Source organism: Aquarana catesbeiana, linkage group LG02, assembly GCF_042186555.1.
Source record: "Aquarana catesbeiana isolate 2022-GZ linkage group LG02, ASM4218655v1, whole genome shotgun sequence".
Taxonomy (NCBI): domain Eukaryota; kingdom Metazoa; phylum Chordata; class Amphibia; order Anura; family Ranidae; genus Aquarana; species Aquarana catesbeiana.
Genome location: NC_133325.1, coordinates 174,242,411 through 174,264,563, shown reverse-complemented (window position 1 = coordinate 174,264,563; position 22,153 = coordinate 174,242,411). Strand labels below are relative to the sequence as shown.

Sequence of the window (22,153 nt, the reverse complement as noted above, 5' to 3'; positions counted from 1 at the left end):
CTTGGTAAATTAGCAGGAGCTCTGCTGACTTATAGCATCCAATCATGTGCAAGCAAAAATGCAGTTTTTTTAATTTTCCTTGCATGTAATTTTTTGTAAAATGAAGCTTTGCCACATGAACTAAACTTTGGAGAAACTTGCAAATTGCACAATCTATTTTCCTTAAAGTAGAACTATAGGCACACAGTCAGGGAACACAGTTAACCCCTTGATTCCCCCTAGTGTTAACCCCTTCCCTGCCGGTGACATTTATACAGTAATCAGTGCATTTTTATAGCACTGATCGCTGTATAATTGTCAATGGTCCAAAAATGTGTCAAAAGTGTCCGATGTGTCTGCCATAATGTTGCAGTCATGATAAAAATCGCAGATCGCCGCCATTACTAGTAAATAAAAAAATAATAATAAAAATGCCATAAATCTATCCCCTATTTTGTAGACGCTCTAACTTTTGCGCAAACCAATCAATATACGTTTATTGCGATTTTTATTACTTGTAGAAGAATACATATAGGCCTAAACTGAGAAAAAAATTTTGCTTTTTTAAAAAATATATTTATTATAGCAAAAAGTACAAAATATTGTGTTTTTTTCAAAATTGTCGCACTTTTTTTGTTTATAGCGCAAAAAATAAAAACTTCAGAGATGATCAAATACCAATATTTGTGGGAAAAAAAGGACATCAATTTTGTTTGGGTACATGATCGCACGACCGCGCAATTGTCAGTTAAAGCGACGCAGTGCCGTATCGCAAAAAATGCTCTGGTCAGTGAGCAGCCCAATCTCCTGGAGCTGAAGTGGTTAAGTAAATCAACCCCAATGATGTCCATATGTCTATAGTTAGATTTTTAAGCGTTACTGTTACGAGAACTGATCTAAAAAGGCAAAGACTACTCAAAATTATCTATTATATCTTTACATATATTTTTACCACTACTTAGTTACCGCATGAATTTAATTATTTATTTCCTTCTGTGAATTGACTTTAACCCCTACATACTGCATGGGGGATGCTTTTGTGAATGGAGCCCATTGTTTTTAGTGAATAAACAAGTAATGTTGTACATGTCAAATTGACCTACAACTAAGAAGCAACAGTGTTCTTGGAAATCTTGTAACACTTTGGCAGCTTGACAGAGGTTATTGAATATGGTCAACTTTCTGTATGATTCAGGTTATATTACCTTTTGAAGAGCTGACAGATCTTGACCTTGTCCATGGAATTTTAGATTTTCTAGTGCAACCTTTAAGCTTTGTTGTGCCACTGAACTCTGCTTCATTTTGTGCTGCAACTTGTTACAACGGTATTGAAACATCATTTCTTCCTGCCTAGCCTGAAAACTTGCAGACAAGCGTGGATACTGGAAAACAAAAAAGAAAATAAAACAGAACCTGCTTGAATCCTATGGATAATCAATTATTTTACCATACAGTCAGAGCAAAAAAGTAGATCTACACTAATATTTTAATGTCAGCAGTCATAGAGGTATATTGAGTTTTAATAGGAATGCCTTTTAATGGAGAAAATGTCCCTTTGGGCTCCCTTCAATAGTGGCTATATGTATGAAGACCTAGGAACTTAATCATGTGATGTAAGGTAAGTATTTAAGACTTTTGTTACTTAATATATCCATCCATCCATCCTGGAAAGACTGTTAAAGGATACATCCATAAAGTCTATTTTAGAAGATTTGTGAGTGGTAAGTGTAAGTTGTAAATTACAGTTACTACCATGAATTCTTTCATGAATTTGGTAGATGGTAGGAATATGTAAAAGGTGCAGGTAATTAAAGAAAGACAGCGGAAATGTGAGTGGGAGTTAGGGATAGGGGTGGGTGGTGTGGGGGAGAGGGGGATATAGCCATACTGAGGAATGTTGGTTTTAAAGATGTATTAAAGTATGATCGAACCCTTTTAGTAGAAGGTATTCTAGCCAAGATACCACTGTACCTTGCACGAGTATCGGTGAGTATAGCTGTGAGCTTTTCATTGATCACTGTTCCTGTGATTCGCTCTTTGACCTCTCCAAAATTTACAGTGGGCTGCTACCAGAAATAGACAATTGTCTGCCTTGTAGCCAAAAAGATAAAGGTGACTAGCACCCCTTTTGTATTTGGTGAGATTTGTGATTCTCTTATTCAACAATGTTTCCCAAGGGTTCTGCTCTAGGCAACAGTCAAAGCATGGAAGTGTGAAGGTCAATGTAAATGGATAATTTGTATAGTACAAAGAGTCTAGGAGTCTAAATAAATATTTAGGGTTTTGATCTAAATGACATGAAAAATAGAAGGACATGCAAATAAATTGATATACAGTATGTGGTGAGGTAAGATGCAGCAAGATGTCATCTGTGAAAAGGATTATTTTGTGGTGGGCACTTCCAATCACTCTATACTAGAATTTGATCTAATGGCTGTTGTCAAGGGTTCTCAGTCAAGAAAAAGAGGAATTGTGGAGAACCCTGCCTGCCCCCCTCCCCCAATAAATCATGAAGGAGACAGAAAAGAAGTAACTATAATGAATGTTAGCTTTAGGGCATGAGTAGAGGGCTCAGGTCTATGCAATGAATGTCTTGTGAAATCCCTACTTTTGTATGCCAAAAACAAATGTTGCCATGAAAGAGTCTCACTAGTCTCACATCTAATGAGAATGTCATATTTGTAAGTGAATGGTTATGAGCAAATTCAATGAGTTGTATTATACAACTAATGCTAGCACCTGCCTCTTGGCTATGAACCTACTTGGTCTCTATGAAGTGCTTGCCTGGAAATCAGTATGGTTGCAAAGACATTTGCAAGCATTTTGAAATCAACATCTAAGAATGATAACAGTCAAAAATCTGGCCAATTCCTTGTCACGGTCTTTTATTGTCCTCAGCATAGTTTGCATGTATTTATCTAACAAAAACTAAATGTAGATGACTAAAAATTGTAAAACTATATTGATTTTGGGTACATGAAAATATACATTAGCATGATAGTGGTACTTTAAAGACTCCTAAAACGAATATATTTTTGAAAGGCAGAATTACTATAGAATTAAAATATATTATCCATAATTTTCCACATTCTTAGCCAAATAAATCCAAATAAATGTTTGTCAAATGTTTAATAAGAATAACAGAAAATTAGTCATTTCAAAATTGATTAGCATAAAAAATGTTTTTTCTGACTAGAAAAGACAGTTCTGTGTGGATGTCTAGACCTGTAAAACAAACTTTTAGTTTTGCAATGTAAGTAAAGGCAAGCAAACCTCTTACATTTGACTTGCAGCAAGAAGCAATCCAACACTAGTATTTAAACTATTTGCCACTGAGCTAGTTATACCAGTAAATGTTTTGTATAAAATGTAACCTGTACATCCATGACACCATATGTAGAGACTTTTGTAAATGCCTCTTTGCACTACATATACTGTAAGTATGCTGTGTGCATGTGTTTTTTTTATTGTATTATTTTATTGTATGTTATATTCTATTGTATTTATTTTATTATATTATTTTATTGTATTTTCCTTATTTTTTTCTTTAAATTCATATGCTTTATTATTGTCACAAGTAGCAGATATACCCCCCCCCCCCCCATGATACTCCTAAAAAGTAAACTTTCCCCTTTCCCCATGGCTTTTACATAATCTTGCTCTCCTAGCCTAATCCCCTAATTCCTAATGGTTTTCTGCTATTCAGTTAGTGATGTTGCTGGTGAAATATTCAAAAAACTTTGCTGGCCTCCAATATGCTATTTGCTTTATTATATCTAATACTTAGAATAAATACAGTGGACATAGTGTATATTATTCCTATTCCTGTGCCTATGGGAATTTGAAAGTGGCTGATCATGCACAGATGAGTCATTCAAACTTGTTTTTTTAATGAAACATCTTTGTCCTGCCATTCAAAAGTGTAGGCTTGTAAATAGTAGGGAGGGAAGGGCAAAACTGCAGTTAATGATCTTCCCCTATTCAAGCATACTGTGGCCAGGAAATGACAGCCAGGGTCGCAGAGGTGCCGAAAAACACACAAATGTTCCCCTGTGACACATTCATTCTCTCTGACATCTGTAGGAAATAGCATTCTTCACTGCTTCTAATATTTGAGCCACACCCACATCACAACTCATGGACATAGGGTTTGCATGTATGCAGAGTGTGAGACACCATAGTACCTATTATGAGCGGAGAAACCTATTTTTACTGCTTTCTTTGGATTTTGGTATTCCCAGATTGGGCTTCATAGTTTGGAGATTTCAAAGTGCTTTGGGAGGGAAGAAATCTCCAACCCAGTGTCCAGGTCTAGCTGAAGACCAGCGAGTGTATGCCCAGGTGCGCACTGCCCTTATAATGATAGCTCAGGGCTCCCATCAGGAGACAGGGATGGGATCCAGCCTAGAGACAGGAGGTCTCAACATAGGAGTCAGAAGGGCCCTGTCCAGGAGACGTGTGCATGCCCAGGTCTGTTCAGTGTGGCAGACATGTGCTTTGTGCTGCCACACATCTGAGAAAGACATTGTGGGTCACTGTGGTGTGCTGTGGAACAGCAATACTGCATGTGAGCAGTGTGTGTGACCAAGACACTAGCCAAGTGTCTGTTCTAGCATGAGTGGAAAAACCCAATGTAATAAATATTACTTTTCCTCATTTAATAAAAGTGGGCTGGCAAAACTACAGTTCGAACTGGCATGACTCACTGGAATTGTTACTACCACTGAGCTGAATTTCCATCAATATCACAATACATATACCCTCCGTTCAGGGTATATTTATGGTATGAAAAGCTTAAATATCTTCTAGAATGTCTGAGAAACAGCACAACTAATCATACAATGACCACAAGGGCCTATTTGTACAGATTTTAATCAATTATCAATTTGTTTGGTCTTGGTGGCATCTTCCATTCATCTGAGTACATAATAAAACGGGGTTGAAGGGCTCATACACACCGTCCATTTTTACAGCTGCTGTTAGGGGCGTCTGATGATTTTTTTTAGCTGCCTCTAAACGCCCCTCCATGTTAGCGCATGTGTCCATAAACTTTCAGAGGCGTTGAGATGCATAAGCGTTTAGGGGCAGTAGAAAAAAAACGACAGCCTGTGCGTCCAGGAGCAGAGGCTGTTGAGCTGTAAAAACGAAAAATGGCAAAAAACGCCACTAAACGATGTACCAAGCATTTTGCTACATTTAGTGTTTTTAGATTAAGTGTTTTTACTGAACAAATGTCAAAAAACGCTAAAAAAATTGCCAAAAAAATTGCCAAAAATTGCAGAAAATCGCCCATAAACGCTATTCAAAAACGCGGCTAATAGCGCACTTTTAACGCTGCTTTTTCCTGGCAGCAGCGCTGGTGTTTTGAAAACGTCCTGTGTGCATGAGGCCTTAATTTATAACTCAACATGTACAGCATTTAGTCTATTTTAGGAAATGTTCTATTCATTTTAAGTATTAGTGTAACAAATGATCAAATTATTTCTGGCTTTTGAAACATATTTTTTGGTTTAGAATTTATCAATTTATTTATGACTGACATCATCACTAATTTTATCTACCATTATTATAATTTGTTTTCCACAAGCATCATTCCAGCTATGCTAACTGGAAGTACAGCCCTGCCTAATATTTCTCTAAGCCTGCTTATGGACTATCTAAGTGATCCCATTGTTTTCCCACATCATCCGGCCTCCAGCAGTTTTTTTATGTGTACCAGCATTTTCTCCCAGTTCCCATTTGTCTATTTTCCTGCAGCACATTTTACTTCATGGAAAGAAATTTTCCTGTTTCCTTCATTCTTCTATGACTTGCTGACATTTATGAGCTTCAGCTATGTGAGGATAACGTGAGGAAGTGTTATAACCTCTGTCAAGTTTTATCAATGTATTTGTCCCCCCCCTGGGGAGATGCATCCTCTCTATTTGTCCTGGTGATATTTTCTCTGGTATAGTGATGGTAGGTGATGAGAATTCCAAATTTTAGAGCTGGAACACAGGAACGATAGGTGGTGGGAAAACCTTTCAATAGGTCACCCACACCTGTGACAACTGTTAAAGGGGCAATTTCCCTTTGCTTTGGAGAGATTTCTAATGTGTCCTAGAAACACAAGCAGCAAAATGTAACCTTATCTGTAACCTTATATAACTGTTCCTATTACCAAAGGAAACTTAATAATCATTAATTGTCCTAAACAATGTGTGCATTCAAGGCATATACAATGTATAACTTTGTAAAACAAAGGGTATGCTAATACACATCCAAGTCACAACATCAGTGCATAAGGGGTTATTTACATATACTGTATAAGGGTGCTGCAACCATAGATTGGGTTTCCTCAAAAAAAATCCAGAAATAATACACTCTAAATAAATAATAGGCAAAATTCTCAAGTTTCATATATTTATAAAATGAAGCATCATATAAAGACAGGATTTTTACTCTGAAACGTCAGAGCGTCTGCATACCAGCTGAAGTTTTTTTTTCTGGTATCTACAGTGCCTTGAAAAAGTATTCACACCCCTTGAAATTTTTCACATTTTGTCATGTTACAACCAAAAATGTAAATGTATTTTAAATGTATTTTATGTGATAGACCAACACAAAGTGGCACAAAATTGCGAAGTGGAAGGAAAATGATAAATGATTTTTAACATTTTTTACAAATAAATATGTGAAAAGTGTGGCATGCATTTGTATTCAGCCCCCTGAGTCAATACTTTGTAGAACCACCTTTCACTGCATTTACAGCTGCAAGTCTTTTTGGGGATGTCTCTACCAGCTTTGCACATCCAGAAAGTGACATTTCCATTCTTCTTTGCAAAATAGCTCAAGCTCTGTCAGATTGGATGGAGAGCGTCTGTGAAAAGCAATTTTCAAGTTTTGCCACAGATTCCCAATTGGATTTAGGTCTGGACTTTGACTGGGCCATTCTAACACATGAATATGCTTTAAAATAAACCATTCCAATAAAACATATCAAAATAAGGCAGCTCTAAGAAAATGACAATAACATCAATTCATATATCAGTGCAAATTAACAGTGAATGGAAGAGTGGCAAGAAGAAAGCCATTGTTGAAAGAAAGCCACAAGAAGTCCTGTTTTCAGTTTGCAAGAAGCCTTGTGGGGGACACAGCAAACATGTGTAAGAAGATGCTCTGGTCCGAGACTAAAATTGAACTTTTTGGCCTAAAAGTAAAATACTATGTGTGGAGAAAAACTAACACTGCACATCACCCTGAATACACCATCTCCACCGTGAAACATGGTGGTGGCAGCATCATGTTATGGAAATACTTTTCTTCAGCAGGGACAGGGAAGCTGATCAGAGTTGATAGGAAGATGAATGGAGACAAATACAGGGCAATCTTTGAAGAAAACCTGTTAGTCTGCAAAAGACTTGAGACTGGGGCAGAGGTTCACCTTCCAGCAGGACAATGACCCTAAACATACAGCCAGAGCTACAATGGAATGGTCTAGTTGAAACAAAATTCTGGCCCTCCCTAAGTCTAAGTGCTTATGGATTTAGTGAAATGAATCAAAGGGTAGGTGCATTATAATACACCTCCCTAACAAATAAAGCCACTTAAGGCTGAAGCTGCTACCATTCACCTGTCAGATAAACAAGTATCAGTACATAAAAAAATGACATTAACATCAATTCATATATCAGTGCAAATTAACAGTAATATTAAAATGATATTTATGTTTTAAAGTTTTATTGGTTTTTCAAAAGGATAACATGGAATATCATTACAATCAGAATATCAGTTGGAAAATAGGTTCAATGTACAAAATAGGTCATTAACTTCTAGGTCAATAATGTTCACCACGGAGAAGACAGTCTTTAGGAAGACCTTGTGCGACCTGAGTGATTTAAAGAGGCGGTTATTAATCCGTCACAGGCCTCTAAATGTCTGATGACTTTATTTACCACCTCGTCTCCTAACACCCCAGTAGGGAGCTCACTGTGTCAGGAGAGGAAGACCACATCTTGCTACTAGAGGCCTCGAGTCGGGCAAGGTATTAGTTATGTCTTCTATTTTTCTGGTGTGGATTGTCTGAGTTATTAACAATCAAAGCCAGATATAGAGATCAATCCAGAGTTAATCCAGGTAAAGTAACAAAATACAGAGAAATCAGTATATAATAAAAACAACGAAAATATGTCCCGGTTTCAACTTAACACACGTTCTGATGCTGGTTATAATTACCATGGGACATGACCCGAGTTATCCCGTAAGGGGATAAGGAGGTAAGTGGGGGGGAGGGTAAGAAGGAAAAGAGGTGAAAGATAGACAGAGAGAGAGCGATAAGAGTTAGTCATCTGCCCGTCCATTCCTGAGTTTATTCATTACTATTAACTTTTAGTGAGGGAACACCTACTCCGACGTATTTAGCCCATGGTTCCCAGGTCTTCTCAAACTGTACTGAGGTGTCTAGCATGGAACTCACTATCTTCTCTTGGGCCATTATCCATGAGATTTTGCGTTTCGCTGCTATAACAGAGACCTTAGGGAGCTTCCATGCTTTGGCCAAAGTGAGTTTGGCACCAAGCAGGATGAAGAATATTAGTTTATGCTTGTATTTCGGTGCCCCTGGAATTTGGTGGTTGAGAAGAGCCGTCAGAGGAGACCTGGGGACCGTCAGGGCTGTGACTTTAGAGATTATTTGAAAGATTTTAGTCCAAAAGCTTCTAATTTTAGGACATTCCCACCAGATGTGTATCATGGTACCCTTCATGTTGCAGCCGCGGAAACAAAGTGGAGATACCGAGGGGTACATGATGGAAAGTCTGGAGGGAGTTAGATACCATCTAGTGATGACCTTCAAGCTAGCTTCAATTAATGAGATGTTTAGTATGCCTTTAAAGGATCTAAAGAAGGTTTTGCGCCAGTGTTTCAGGTCCCAGGATTCCTGAAAATCCTTCTCCCATTCCAGCATGAATTTTGTTTTCCTGTCGTTTGTTGCAAGCGAGGAGTAGATTATGGAGATCCCCCCCCTCTGCTCCAGAAGCTGCCCACACCATAATTCATATGGGGTAAATTGGGGAGGGTCCGGCTTAGAGACCCAGATGGAGTGAAGAAAATGTGATAGTTGCATATATCTGAACCTCTCCGACATGGGCAGGTCCAGATGTTTAATGCAATGGGCTAGAGAAATTGGTCCGGCTGAGGTAAAATAGTTCCCGATCCGATACAATCCCCTATCCAACCACCATCTAAACGCTTTAATATCTAGGCCCGGGGGGAAATCTGGGTTATGGAAAACGTGAGCCAGAGGTTTGCTTTGTGAGACTAGAGAGGGGTCCTTCCTAAGGGTATCCCAGATTCTCAATGACTGTGACAAGGAGGGGGATAGGATGGGAGGCCTAGACTGTGGGGGGCACCAGAGGAGAAAATCTATCGTGTAAGAAGGAGCCGCTTGTCTCTCCATTTCTACCCAGTCAGGTTTGGCTGATTTAGCATAGACAGTGGAAAGCTGAGCTAGCCTGGCAGCTTGGTAGTACCAAAAGAAGTTTGGAAGGCCTAGGCCCCCCCTTTTCCTCAGATTATATAAGGACTGTCTTGCCAGTCGGTGGCCCAACTTTCCCCAAATGAATTTAACCACCTTATTTTGGAACGCTAGGAGATGATCCTTGTTGATGGCAATCGGGAGCGAGCGAAATATATATAATAATCTTGGGAGTAGGGTCATTTTGATAGAATTTATCTTACCTAGCCAGGAAATTTTGTGCGGGGACCATTGTTTAAGATCTGATTCCAATTTTTTGTAGATTGGGGGGTAATTAGCCTGGTATAGTTGTTCAAATTTAGGTGTGAGATTGATACCAAGGTATCGTATGGAGGACTCGCTCCACGAAAAGCGGAAGGAGGTCTTTAACCGGGAAACTAGTGACTCTGGGAGTGACACATTGAGCGCTTGAGATTTAGAATAGTTGACATGTAGTCCTGAAGTCTTGGCAAATTGTTCCAGGAGTTTACAGACCACAGGGAGGGAAGTAATCGGGGACGTAGGGTAGAGAATGAGATCATCGGCAAATAAGCCGCATTTGTGAATTTTGGGGCCACACCTGACCCCTGCTATGTCTGGGTTAGTACGGATAGCAATTGCCAGCGATTCAATTGCTATCGCGAATATGAGTGGCGACAGCGGGCATCCCTGGCGAGTCCCTCTCGCTATTTTAATGGGTTCTGACAATTGCCCTTGTAATTTAATCCTAGCCTCTGGGTTAGAATATAATGATTTAAGTAGGCCGGAAAATCGGGGGCCAAAGCCCCATCTTTCTAGAATAGTAAATAGATAAGACCAGGAGACAGAGTCGAAGGCCTTTTGTAGGTCTAGCGACAACAGCATACCTTGTTGATCACCACCGCCATCCCATCCCGACTGTAAGATCGAGACCACATCAACAGTTCTTCTGATTTGGTCTGGACCCTGTCGTCCAGGAATGAACCCTACCTGGTCTTTTCCTATATAAGACCCAATAAAGGATGCTAAGCGGTCAGCCATAACTTTGGTCATTATTTTAAGATCATTATTGATCAAAGAAATGGGTCTGTAGTTGGACACTTCTCCCGGATCCTTATCCGGTTTGGGGATGACGGTGATGAACGCAGTATTCAGCTGTGGGCCCAGAGGTTCCCCAGTAATTTTGGAGTTAATAAATCTAGCTAGAAACGGCGCTAAGGTGTTTGCAAAAGCTTTATAATATGGCGTGGAGAAGCCATCTGGACCCGGGGCCGAGCGTCTCTTTAGGTTTTTTATTACTTCCAGTACTTCCTCAGTCGAGACATGGGCCTCCAGTCTATCTCTGTGTTCTGCCGACAGAGTGGGAATCGGCAAGTCATCCAAGAATTTGTTAACATCCCGGGTCCCACTCGACTTATGGTTGCTATAAAGATTCGCATAGAAGCCATGGAAGGCTTCCATGACTTTCAGAGGATTTGCCGTGTGTTGTTGGCCTGCTATTTTAATTCTGGGGAAGGCGTACGAGTGAGTGCGAGGTGTGAGTCGGGAGGCCAAGAGAGACCCAGGTTTATCTTTTTGGTAGTAGTATTTTGCTCCTTGCCATAAAATGCGTTTTTCTGCCTTAACTGTGAGAGCTAGATTGAGCTCCAAACGTGCAGCGTCCAGTCTGGATACCGGAACCCTGGCTGGGTCTCTCTTGTGCTCCGAACACAGTTTGTGGAAGGTCTTTTCTAGATTATCTATTTCCACCCTATGTTCCCTTTTGATTTGGGATGAAAGTTGGATTAGTTTCCCCCGAATGGTCGCCTTATGAGCCGCCCATAAGGTTTCAGCAGAAACATCAGCAGTATTATTTAATGTAAAGTATTCTGAGATAGCTTTTTCGATTTCAACTTTCCTGATAGGGTCAGAGAGAATTGTTTCTGGTAATCTCCAGAAGGTAGGTTTGGTATGTGTGGCAAAGTTATTTATTGTTACACTCAACAAGGAGTGATCTGACCATACTGTGTCTGAGATTTGTGCTTTTCTGGCTGACGGAATTAGGCTATTGGAGATTAATAAATGGTCCAGACGGGCATATGATTGGTGTGCATGGGAGAAATGAGTGTAGTCTTTTTTTGTTGGGTTAAGTTCTCTCCAAATGTCCGTGAGGCCATGTAAGTATATTAATTTAGCTATCTTAGAGCTAGTTCTGGTTGGGCGAACGGACTGAGCCCGTGGAGGTTTGGACCTATCTAGACCTTGGTCGAAGGCAACATTCGAGTCTCCGCCTAAGATTATGGAACCTTCCAGTAGGGGGTCAAGAGTCTTGAATAGATTACTGAAGAATTTCAGTTGTCCTGTGTTCGGGGCGTAGTAGGATACCAGGGAAACTAATCTACCCTCTATAGATCCCTTCACCAGGACAAACCTCCCCTCTGGATCCTGCAGTACCTGTTGTACAGTGAATCTACAACTCTTGGAGATGAGAATAGCTACCCCTCTAGTTTTATCTTCCGCGTTAGCTAAATAGAATAAGGGGAAATGGGCATGAATGAAGGGGGGACTGTACCGGATCGGGAAGTGCGTCTCTTGAAGAAACAGGATATCTATTTTGCGGGACTTCATATAATCCAGGACCTTCCTTCGTTTAGAAGGTGAGTTCAGCCCTTGAGCATTATGAGTCGCCACCCGAAGTGGGGGAGGTGAAACATTGTCAACAGCCATGGAGCACAGGGGGTGGGCCCGCCCCCAATCCACCAACGCTTACCTGATCCACGAAGCTGAGGGAAATCGTAGCGAGTGTAATGAAAGAAACCTTTCGCATCTCGTGTGGAACATGGACACCCACAGGCAGACGACCAACTGCAGGAACAAGAGAATTTAGAAAAAAGAGAAGAAGGGAGAAAAAAGGGGAAGTTGAGGGAAGACATTTCAGGCCTCCTAGGGGCCTGAGGGAGCAGTGAAGGCTTAGGAGCCAATCACTCAATGTAGAGCCATACATGTCCTGTCCCTGTGTATCGGGCGGACACCTAACCCAGGGAGAAGGAATTACCAAAACCTCGGGGTAGGGGGAGGCACAGCAGGACTGCCTCAGCCCCGGCGCACCTTGGGTTAAACAACCAAACTGTAAAAATATAATCACTCTAATTTGGGGGATCCGGTGTCCCCAACAGCCCACCACCCACCAGACCCCCCACCCCCGGGTCAAAAGGAACCCGGGGGTGGGGGGACGGACTCGTTAGTAACTAGCCTAGAGGGAGTGGGACCGGGCCCATCCAGCAAGCTTTTCAACAACAAATATTAGATATAAAACTTTCACGGATTTTAGCAGTAGTAACTGCATGCCTAGAACCACCAGGGTGCCAGTGCTATACGAGGAAATAACAGTAAGCCCTGGACACCAGCAAGGAGAGCCCACAGCAACGTTGTTTTTCTATAGTGAGCTTCCCGCTAGAGGGACCCCTAAGGGTGTAGATGTCAATAAACAATTAATTAGGCAAGAAAAAAACAAAAAAGAAAAAAAAAAGGGGGGGGTGGAGACGAATAAAACAGGCAAAAGGGGGAAAAAGGCATTCTCTCTGTCTCTACTCTTCCCTTCCCTGTAAAACAAATCCCCCCTAGAACTCATCCCCCCTCCCTCCCCATTAAGGAGACATCTGTCCCCAAGTCTCCCTGAGCTCAGACTACACACTGAGGAGAGAGATCAAAAACAAAGTTAGTGTTATTAGAAAAAAGAAAAAAGAAAAACTCTTGACTCGCTGTGTCACGGGGGTCTGGCCTCTTTAGAGCGTTTGTATTTGGGTTTGTCCCAAACCGGCTGAAGTGGACTCGCTGGAGAAGGGCGTTTGAAAGAGCTTGCAGACGAATTCGTTAAGTCCATTGCTGATTCTTGTGAGATGAGACGGAGGTCCAGGAGGAGCCGTTCTCCATCTTGTAGATTACGAAAGGAGTATGTCTTGCCTTTGTAGTCAAACTTCAGTGCAAAGGGGAAGGCCCATTTATATTTGATATCATGTTGAGCCAGAACCGTTAGCAGGGGTTTCAGCGACCTTCTTTTCTGTATTGTGGTTGGTGAAATGTCAGCAAATACTTGTATTGCATGGCCTCTGCATGTGAGAGGGTGCTGATATCTGCATTTTTTCATAACTTCTTCCTTCACTGAAAAGTAGTGAAGTTTGACCACTATGTCCCTAGGTAGGCCATCTTTCCTGAGGGGTCCCAGTGTCCTGTGGGCTCGGTCAATCTCCAACTTATGGGAAGGTATGTCAGGGATAAGTAGTTTAAGAAAGTCTTGAACAACTGGTATTGTGTCTGTTATCGATTCTGGGAGCCCCCTTATTCTGAAGTTCTCCCTTCTAGACCTGTTTTCAAGATCATCAATACGGGAAAGCGCTATGTCCAGCTGATCCTGTATTACCTGGATGTGTGCAGAATTTTGCCTGGTCTTAGAGATAGTCTGATCCAGTTTGTCCTCAATTGCTTCCATCCGGGAGCCCAGTACTTGGAAATCTTCCCTAATGTCTCCCGTGATTTTAGCTGCAGTTTGTGCTAGGCCTCTGTCCAGAAGTGCTGACAATTGGGAGAAGAGGTCTGGAGCAGAGAGCAATGTGTGAGATGATAAGTCAGTCAAAACAGGCCCTGTTCCTGAGGTGGGAGAAGTAGGCCCCATGGACAGGTGCTGAAGCTCCTCCAGCGACTGTGTAGTGATGGGCTCTATAATTGCAGGGGTGGGAGTAGCAGGTTTAGTTGTACTCACTGGTGTTCCAGGATGGTTAGAGCGGGTGACTGCAGCATAGGACAGCTTGTCTCCCTGTCTTTCCTCGGCGTGCTGTACAGCATTCTGTGCCGTCTGCAGCATGGCGTCGGCCATCTTGGATTCGGCCCGTCCCGCCGAAGCTCTAAATCGCGGCTCCAGGTCCCTCCTGCACGAACCTGCCTTCATAGGCTCGTGCCCCAGCTGTTCTGCCCGCGGTGTGTGTGCAATTTGCGGCCTCCGGGGCCCCGGATCCCCTGCTATGTGCGCCGTATGGCTGAGGCAGTGCGGAGCTCCGGACTTAAGCAGCCATCTTGGAGCAGACCGCGCATGCGCCTTAAAATGATATTTAAAAGAAAACAGGTAATAAATTCCTCAATCCATATTCAGTGAAAAAGTCCCGTCTGGTTAAAGATCCTAATCATATATGTTCCACGTTCATCTACCACCAAAACCTTCACTCGTAAATAAAAACTGGGGGACAATTCACCCCTGTTGGAAATACCCTTACCAGACTGAGCTGGAAAATAGGCATCAATCAATAGTCATAGGTGTCACTTAATGAATGGGTATCTCTCTCTCGTACTGCGGCCTCAGAAGTTGGATCTTACACTGATAAATGTTGACAATCAAATCGAGCAATGTATCACACTGACATCCATCTAAGTCCGGGAGGGATCAGATTACAGGCGGCGTCTCCTACCTCGCTCTGCGATGGTCACTTGCGAGCGACTGTCCCGATCAGCAAGATAACGTCACTATTGGCAGTCGCTTGGCCCAACACTGACGCATTTAGTCATGAACGATATCATCTGAGGGTGTGGCCAAACGACTCAACTTACCAAATAAATAAAACCCTAATCCCAGCCAATTGACTCTGTCTGAGCTTCGTTAGTAGACAGCCACCATGGTAACTCCCAATTGGCTCACACTTCCTGGCTAGCTGTGACCGGATATATCTAAATCAATCTGTCAGTGCCCAAAAGACACAGACCAAAATTATGTGCAATATAAAGTCGGTAAACCACATCATTAAAGGGAGTAATTTGTCACATGTTAACATATCCATTTACATGAATCAAACAACTAGAAAAATAATAAGGATAAAATACGATACTGCTTATTATAAGTATATATCAAACAGAACCCCATGTGGGTCTATGTGTATCCTAAATTAATCTAAACAAAGAAGATACCATAATAATAACCAATATATAAAAAAATGGATTATACATTAAAATAGTTGTAAGTAAAATAATACATGTATTAAAAATAGATAAAGTTAAAATCCATATTGCACTAAGCTAAAAATCACTAATAAAGCAATTCACATCTAGTTCAATGTTCATTCCCCTTGGTGTTAGTGTATCCATAAGGAAAATCCACCGAGTTTCTCTCTTCGATATTTCTCGTACAAGGTTAGAACCCCTCCAGTTGGGGTGTATACAATCCACCCCCCAAAATTTGAGGCCTGAGGGGCCTGATTGTGGAATTTTTTTAAATGTAAGGATACACTGTGGTACTTGAACCCAATTTCAGTGTTATGTATGTGCTCAGAAATCCTAATCCTGACCTGTCTGGTGTGTTCCTTGGCCTTCATGATGCTGTTTGTTCAGTAAGGTTCTCTAACAAACCTCTGATGGCTTCACAGAACAGCTGTATTTATACTGATATTAAATTACTGACTTCTGAAGGCAATTGGTTCCTCTAAATTTTATTTAGGGGTATCAGAGTAAAGGGGGCTGAATACAAATGCATGCCACGCTTTTCACATATTTATTTGTAACAAAAATGTGAAAACCATCATTTTCCTTCCACTTCACAATTATGTGTCACTTTGTGTTGGTCTATCACATAAAATCCCATTCAAATACATTTATGTTTTTGGTTGTAACATGACAAAATGTGGAAAATGTCAAGGAGTATGAATACTTTTTCAAGGCACTGTATCCATGTGTATTGATGTTTGTTATATGCTTTACTTTTAGCCTGGCTCTACTCCTTGTTCTCATGAAAATGTATATGCTTGTAGTTAAAAGTTTGCCAAGCTTTGGTGTCCAACCTGCGGTCTACGGGCCGCATGTGGCCTAAGACGGCTATGAATACAGGCCAACACAAACTCGTAAACTTACTTAAAAAATGTTTATTTTTTTTAATTGGAATTTTTTGTAAAAATGTGTTTACACTTAGCGAACACATGCGCCCGAAAGAAGATTTGGCAGTGTCTATTTACTGGACTTTTATACGTTTTATTTTCCCAAATAAAAATATCCCACTCTTCACAATCACGCCTTATTCATGTCATCAGTTTTTTGGCAGCAAAATTAGAACCAAAATATCTGATGAGCACCTTCATTGAGAATTGCTACTATATCCAAAGAACCAGATAATTATGCGTTAGTCTATCGCAAATAGTGTCAAATATTGCATTTGTTTTTTGTTGCCCTCATTTACTTTTATTAAAAATATTACAAAAAAAGTTTTATTATTTAGATAGGTACACTATCTATATCAGTGAGTGTTAATTTGTGATCTGCCTGACTTTTTCTGCTCATCGGCTATCCTTATTGTTAGTGTATTTTATGTGCGGCCCAAGACAATTCCTCTTCTTCCAATGTGACCCAGGAAAGTCAAAAGGTTGGACATCCCTGGTCTAGATAGAGGAACTATGGGGAGATCTTGTGCATGTAATACATTTTACTGTTATACTTTTTATGATGTTTCCTTTCATAAATATATGAAACGTAAAAGGTTAGCTTTTTGGAGTTCTGCCCATTATTTATTTAGAGTATATACAATGGATACCACCCTAGACAGTCCATAACATATTTAAACTTAAGCAATAACTAAATAATAATAATAAAGTGTTTGGCGCTAAAGGAAACTAAGAATAATTGCCATACCTGCTTTAAAACGAGTTCCATTTCCCCTTTACAAATGGTCTTGAAAAACAGTATTGTACTGTTTGTGTCAAGCAGTGACATTCTCTGTACACAAAAAAAATGTGTTATAAAAACAACCCTGTAGCCAATCATAATATCTTCAGAAAGAAGAATAGTTATGAAAAATCAAGGAAAATAATGGCGAGTCAACAGTAATTGAAGAGATATCAATCTTTTTATTGCACAGAAAGTAGAGAATAAAACAATCTTCAGAAAGAAAACTAGAAATCTCATGCAAAAGAAGTAGAATCAAGACAATAGCATTAAATGTGCTTATAGAGTTGAAAACATAGTAACAGCAAACGCCAAAGGACAAGCAGTATGTCCTGCTCACAGGCAGTGGGGCAAATTGGAATGTAAGAGAGCATTAAAAAGCAAGCAAAATATGTTCAGGAGACAATGGGGTTGATTTACTAAAGGCAAATAGACTGTGCACTTTGCAAGGGCAGTTGCACCCTGCAAGGGGATTTGCTCCGGAGCTTAGCAAATGACGTGAAGCTTCATTTTGCAAAGAATACCCAATTACATGCAAGGAAAATAAAAAACAGCAATTGTTCTTGCACATGATTGGATAATGGAAGTCTGCAGAGCTTCCATTTATTTACTAAGCACTGGGGCAAATTCCTTTGCAGCTTGCAACTGCACTTGCAAAGTGAACAGTCTATTTGCCTTAAATCAACCCCATTGCGTGATACAGTTATAGGAATCAAATAGATCTTGACAAAGTTTTTTTCAGCATAAATGCCATCAAAAATGCTTTTACAAGTAGAAAGTAGGCTGAATTGACAAAGCTAACACACCAGGATAAGGATACAATTCCAAAAATTCTGAAACATTTCAAACAGGTCTCATTGACGACGCTCTAGTACTACTTGCTACCATTTTCTAAACACAACTGGAAGCTCTACAGCTGGTCTCATATTGCTCTATATATGCTATATCAACTGTGGACTTATTTTCAAGTGATGACATATCAGAAAGGACAATATAGGATTGTTATAAGGCCTTCTACCACATGTTTTTGAATTTTACCAGCCATGTGATTGAGCTAGACATTATCATTAACCACTTGCCGACCATCCGCCGCAGTTGCACTGCGGCAGAATGGCACGGCTGGGTGAAACAACGTTATGTAACGTCGCTTCGCCCTGTGGCCCCCTGAGCCGATGCGAGTGCCCGCCGGTCACGATCACCACCGGGCTCCCACGATCGCCGCTGACACACAGAGAACCGGGATCTGTGTGTGTAAACACACAGTTTACGGTTCTCTGAGGGGAGAACAGACAGATCGTCAGTTCATACGGAGTATGAACAGCGATCTGTCATCTCCCCTACACAGTCCCATCCCCCTTCAGTTAGAACACAAACTAGGGAACACATTAACCCCTTGATCGCCCCCTGGTATTAACCCCTTCACTGCCAGTGACATTTTTACAGTAATCAATGCAATTTTATAGCATTGATCGCTGTATGAATGCCAATGGTCCCAAAAAATGTGTCAAAATTGTCCGATGTGTCCGCTATAATGTCGCAGTCCCGATAAAAATTGCAGATCGCCACCATTACTATTAAAAAAAAAAAATTTATAAGAAAAATGTCATAAAACTATCCCCTATTTTGTAGACACTATAACTTTTGCGCAAACCAATCAATATACGCTTATTGCGATTGTTTTACCAAAAATATGTAGAAGTATACATATCGGCCTAAACTGAGGAAAAAAATGTTTTTTATATATTTTTGGGGCACATTTATTATAGCAAAAAGTAAAAAATAATGCGTTTTTTTCAAAATTGTCGCTCTTTTTTGTTTATAGCACAAAAAATAAAAACCTCAGAGGCGATCAAATGCCACCTAAAGAAAGCTCTGTTTGTGGGGAAAAAAAAGGACGTCAATTTTGTTTGGGTGCAATTGTCAGTTAAAGCGACGCAGTGTCAAATTCCAAAAAGTACTTTGGTCAGAAAGGGGGTTTCACACTGAAAGTGACCAGTGTTAGAGGTAAAGCGCCCATAGTTTTAGCGGCGCTTTACAGTAGTTTTAGCGGCGCTTTAGTTCGGGCGCTAGCGGCGCTTTTAACCCCCTCTAGCGGCCGTAGAAAGGGTTAATAGCATCCGTGTTGCGGTGCTGCCCATTAATTTCGATGGGCAGGGGCGGTTTAGGAGCGCTATATACAGCCCCAAAGATGCTGCTTCTGGGACTTTTTCCAAAGTCCTGCAAGTGCACCGCTCCAGTGTGAAAGCACTTGGGCTTTCACACTGGGGAGGCATGGAAGGCATTTTTCAGGCGCTTTACAGGCGCTATTTCTAGCACTAAAATGCCTGAAAAACGCCTCAGTGTGAAAGGGGTCTTAGGGAAAAATCAAAGGCCTGGGCAACCTGCCCTCAAGTGTTTCTTATCAAAGGCTGACAGCCCAGCCATAGAAAATAGTTTTCTTTAAGTCATACATGTAGAATGACCAGGAACTCAGTTAACCAGAAAGGGTATAAAGTACAAATAATTGACCAGTAAAGAAGAAACGTTGGTCTCCTCCAGACTGGCAAATTGAGAGTGAAGTCTCTAGTCTGCCTAATGATTCTATTTCAAATGGGGAGCGCATGATACTATCCCAAGGACATCACAAAAACCACAAAACCGATGCAAAAGTCTCTTAATATCTCATTGCAGCAGCACTATGTGTCAAAATCGCAAAGACACATTTTTTTTTTTAAATAAAATGACCCAGTAGAAGATAAGATCAAGGAAAAGCTTGAGCAGCTGTGTTCTGTAGGAGTAAGGAGCTTCTTCCATCCAAAACAATCACCTCGTGAGGGGGAATCCACCCCTATGGGATTACACTCACCAGAAATTCAGCATAAAGAAGCCTTTGTATATCATTAATATCAGCTTTCCACCTCCTCTGTACGGCCACCAGATGTCAATAACACTCTCGGTTCATGCAGCATAACATATGGGAGGAATAAGATATCTACATAGCGTGATATTGCTAAAATAGTTTTATTAAAAAATATCCAAAAAAAATATCCAAACACATCCCCCCTTATTCAGATCTGCGTACCAGAGATTTAAATAAATAGAGCATTTGTATTAAAGTGCACTGTGCCTGATAACACGGCTCCCGGGAAGTCCTCCAGAGTATTCACTGAGGGCGCCCTCAGACGACGTCCGGAAGTGACGAAACGCATCAGGGACGTAATCTACCGGAAGTGACGCGTGCGTTCCACTCACCGGAAAGCAACCGGGAAGTGTGTGGTTCGCTACACACAGTGAATACTCTGGAGGTCTTCCCGGGAGCCGTGTTATCAGGCACAGTGCACTTTAATACAAATGCTCTATTTATTTAAATCTCTGGTACGCAGATCTGAATAAGGGGGGATGTGTTTGGATATTTTTGAATAAAACTATTTTAGCAATATCACGCTATGTAGATATCTTATTCCTCCCATATGTTATGCTGCATGAACCAAGAGTGTTATTGACATCTGGTGGCCGCACAGAGGAGGTGGAAAGCTGCTATTAATGATATACAAAGGCTTCTTTATGCTGAATTTCTGGTGAGTGTAATCCCATAGGTGTGGATTCCCCTTCACGAGGTGATTGTTTTGGGTGGAAGAAGCTCCTTACTCCTACAGAACACAGCTGCTCAAGCTTTTCCTTGATCAAATGCCATTTTTCTGCTTTATGAGCATCTAAGTCTCCCTCCATCCTTTTCACTGTCCTCCCTTCAGTGAGCACCCAATGCTGTCTACATCTACTGTGCTGAAAGCCTTTCTGTATAGTTATATTTTAAGGTCCTCAGATGCTACTGTAGATTTGGCAGCCCTGGCAAGCATTATAGAAAATCCTCATTTGCTCTTGCTCTGGGAATTCCATATATGTTGCACCGCCGTACATTACCATTTTTCCAGTATCTCTCAAAGCAATTTCTGTAACTGCTACTGGATGGCACATTGACTTTCTTGATAATAGAAATATCACTTACCTTAAAATTGTCTACCCATTGAAGAATCAATCTTGTGTCACTGACACAACTGCTTGCTGCCTTTTCCAGCTCTTCTACTAATTCACTTAGTATAGAACTTGCTCTTTCAACACAAAAGGGATCCGTTCCAGTGATATGTTCCCTGTAATAAAATTGTGTAAATATAAGTTAGACAAATAGTTTGGTGTTTACACTTCATACTGTATACAGTACATCTAGAAGACAAATACCAAGATGGTACATAAACAAAATATACAAGAACTTGATAGCTGCAGAAATACGTAATGTTTATAGGGATATGCTGTACATCTTACAGTATGCTAGAAAAGTACCATTAGCTTAGACTTAGTATTATTATTATACAGGATTTATATAGGGCCAACAGTTTATGTAGCTCTTTACAACTTGAGGGTAGACAGTACAAATACAATACACTTTAATACAGTAGGAATCAGAGGGTCCTGCTCCTTAGAGCTTACAATCTAAGAACTTAGTAGCTTAATAACTCAGGGACGTACAGTCAGGGGAGGCAGGTGAGGCAGTGCCTCACCTGCCATGAACATAAAAAAAATACCAAAAACAGACCGAGTTTTGAGGTTACAGAGACCCCAAATTTGGGGGCTATGTAGCCAAAGTCCTACCCCACCACAGGTCAAAATTTGGGGCTCCTGCCACCTATAGTTCCCAAGATACTGGGCTTCTTGTGCAGCCTGTCAGAAGCTACATACAGAGCAGCCAGTTTAAATACAAGCGGGAACACTCTGTTTGCAGTAGACTGAGAGGATGAGCTCACAGTGCCTCTCACTTCTTGTCAGAGGCACTGAGCTCAATGGACAGCTTGGAGACTTGGACCAATGGTAAAGAACCATTGGAACAAGCTGTCCAATAAAAATGCTGCAGTGGAGGCTCTCCTCTTACTACAGTGTCATAGAAGGGGGCATGTGTCTAAAAGACACATGATCCCTTCCAGCCCAGCCCTCTTAACTAGTAGGAAAAAGCATGGGTTCATGGGTATGAGATTTACCCATAATCCCATGTTTTTCTTA

At 40.9% G+C, this 22,153-nt stretch overlaps 1 protein-coding gene across 4 annotated transcripts in view; it reads right to left on the bottom strand.

Annotated features, from left to right (window-relative positions):
• Window positions 1-22,153, bottom strand: part of STAT6 (signal transducer and activator of transcription 6) — a 335,779-nt gene that overhangs the window by 118,540 nt on the left and 195,086 nt on the right. For all 4 annotated transcript variants that reach the window (XM_073613829.1, XM_073613831.1, XM_073613828.1 and 1 more), the window contains 3 exons: window positions 21,108-21,249; window positions 17,090-17,173; window positions 1,185-1,361 (listed from right to left, as the gene is read on the bottom strand). In XM_073613829.1, the coding sequence (XP_073469930.1) occupies window positions 1,185-1,361; window positions 17,090-17,173; window positions 21,108-21,249 (403 nt within the window). The remainder of the gene's footprint in view (window positions 1-1,184; window positions 1,362-17,089; window positions 17,174-21,107; window positions 21,250-22,153) is intronic.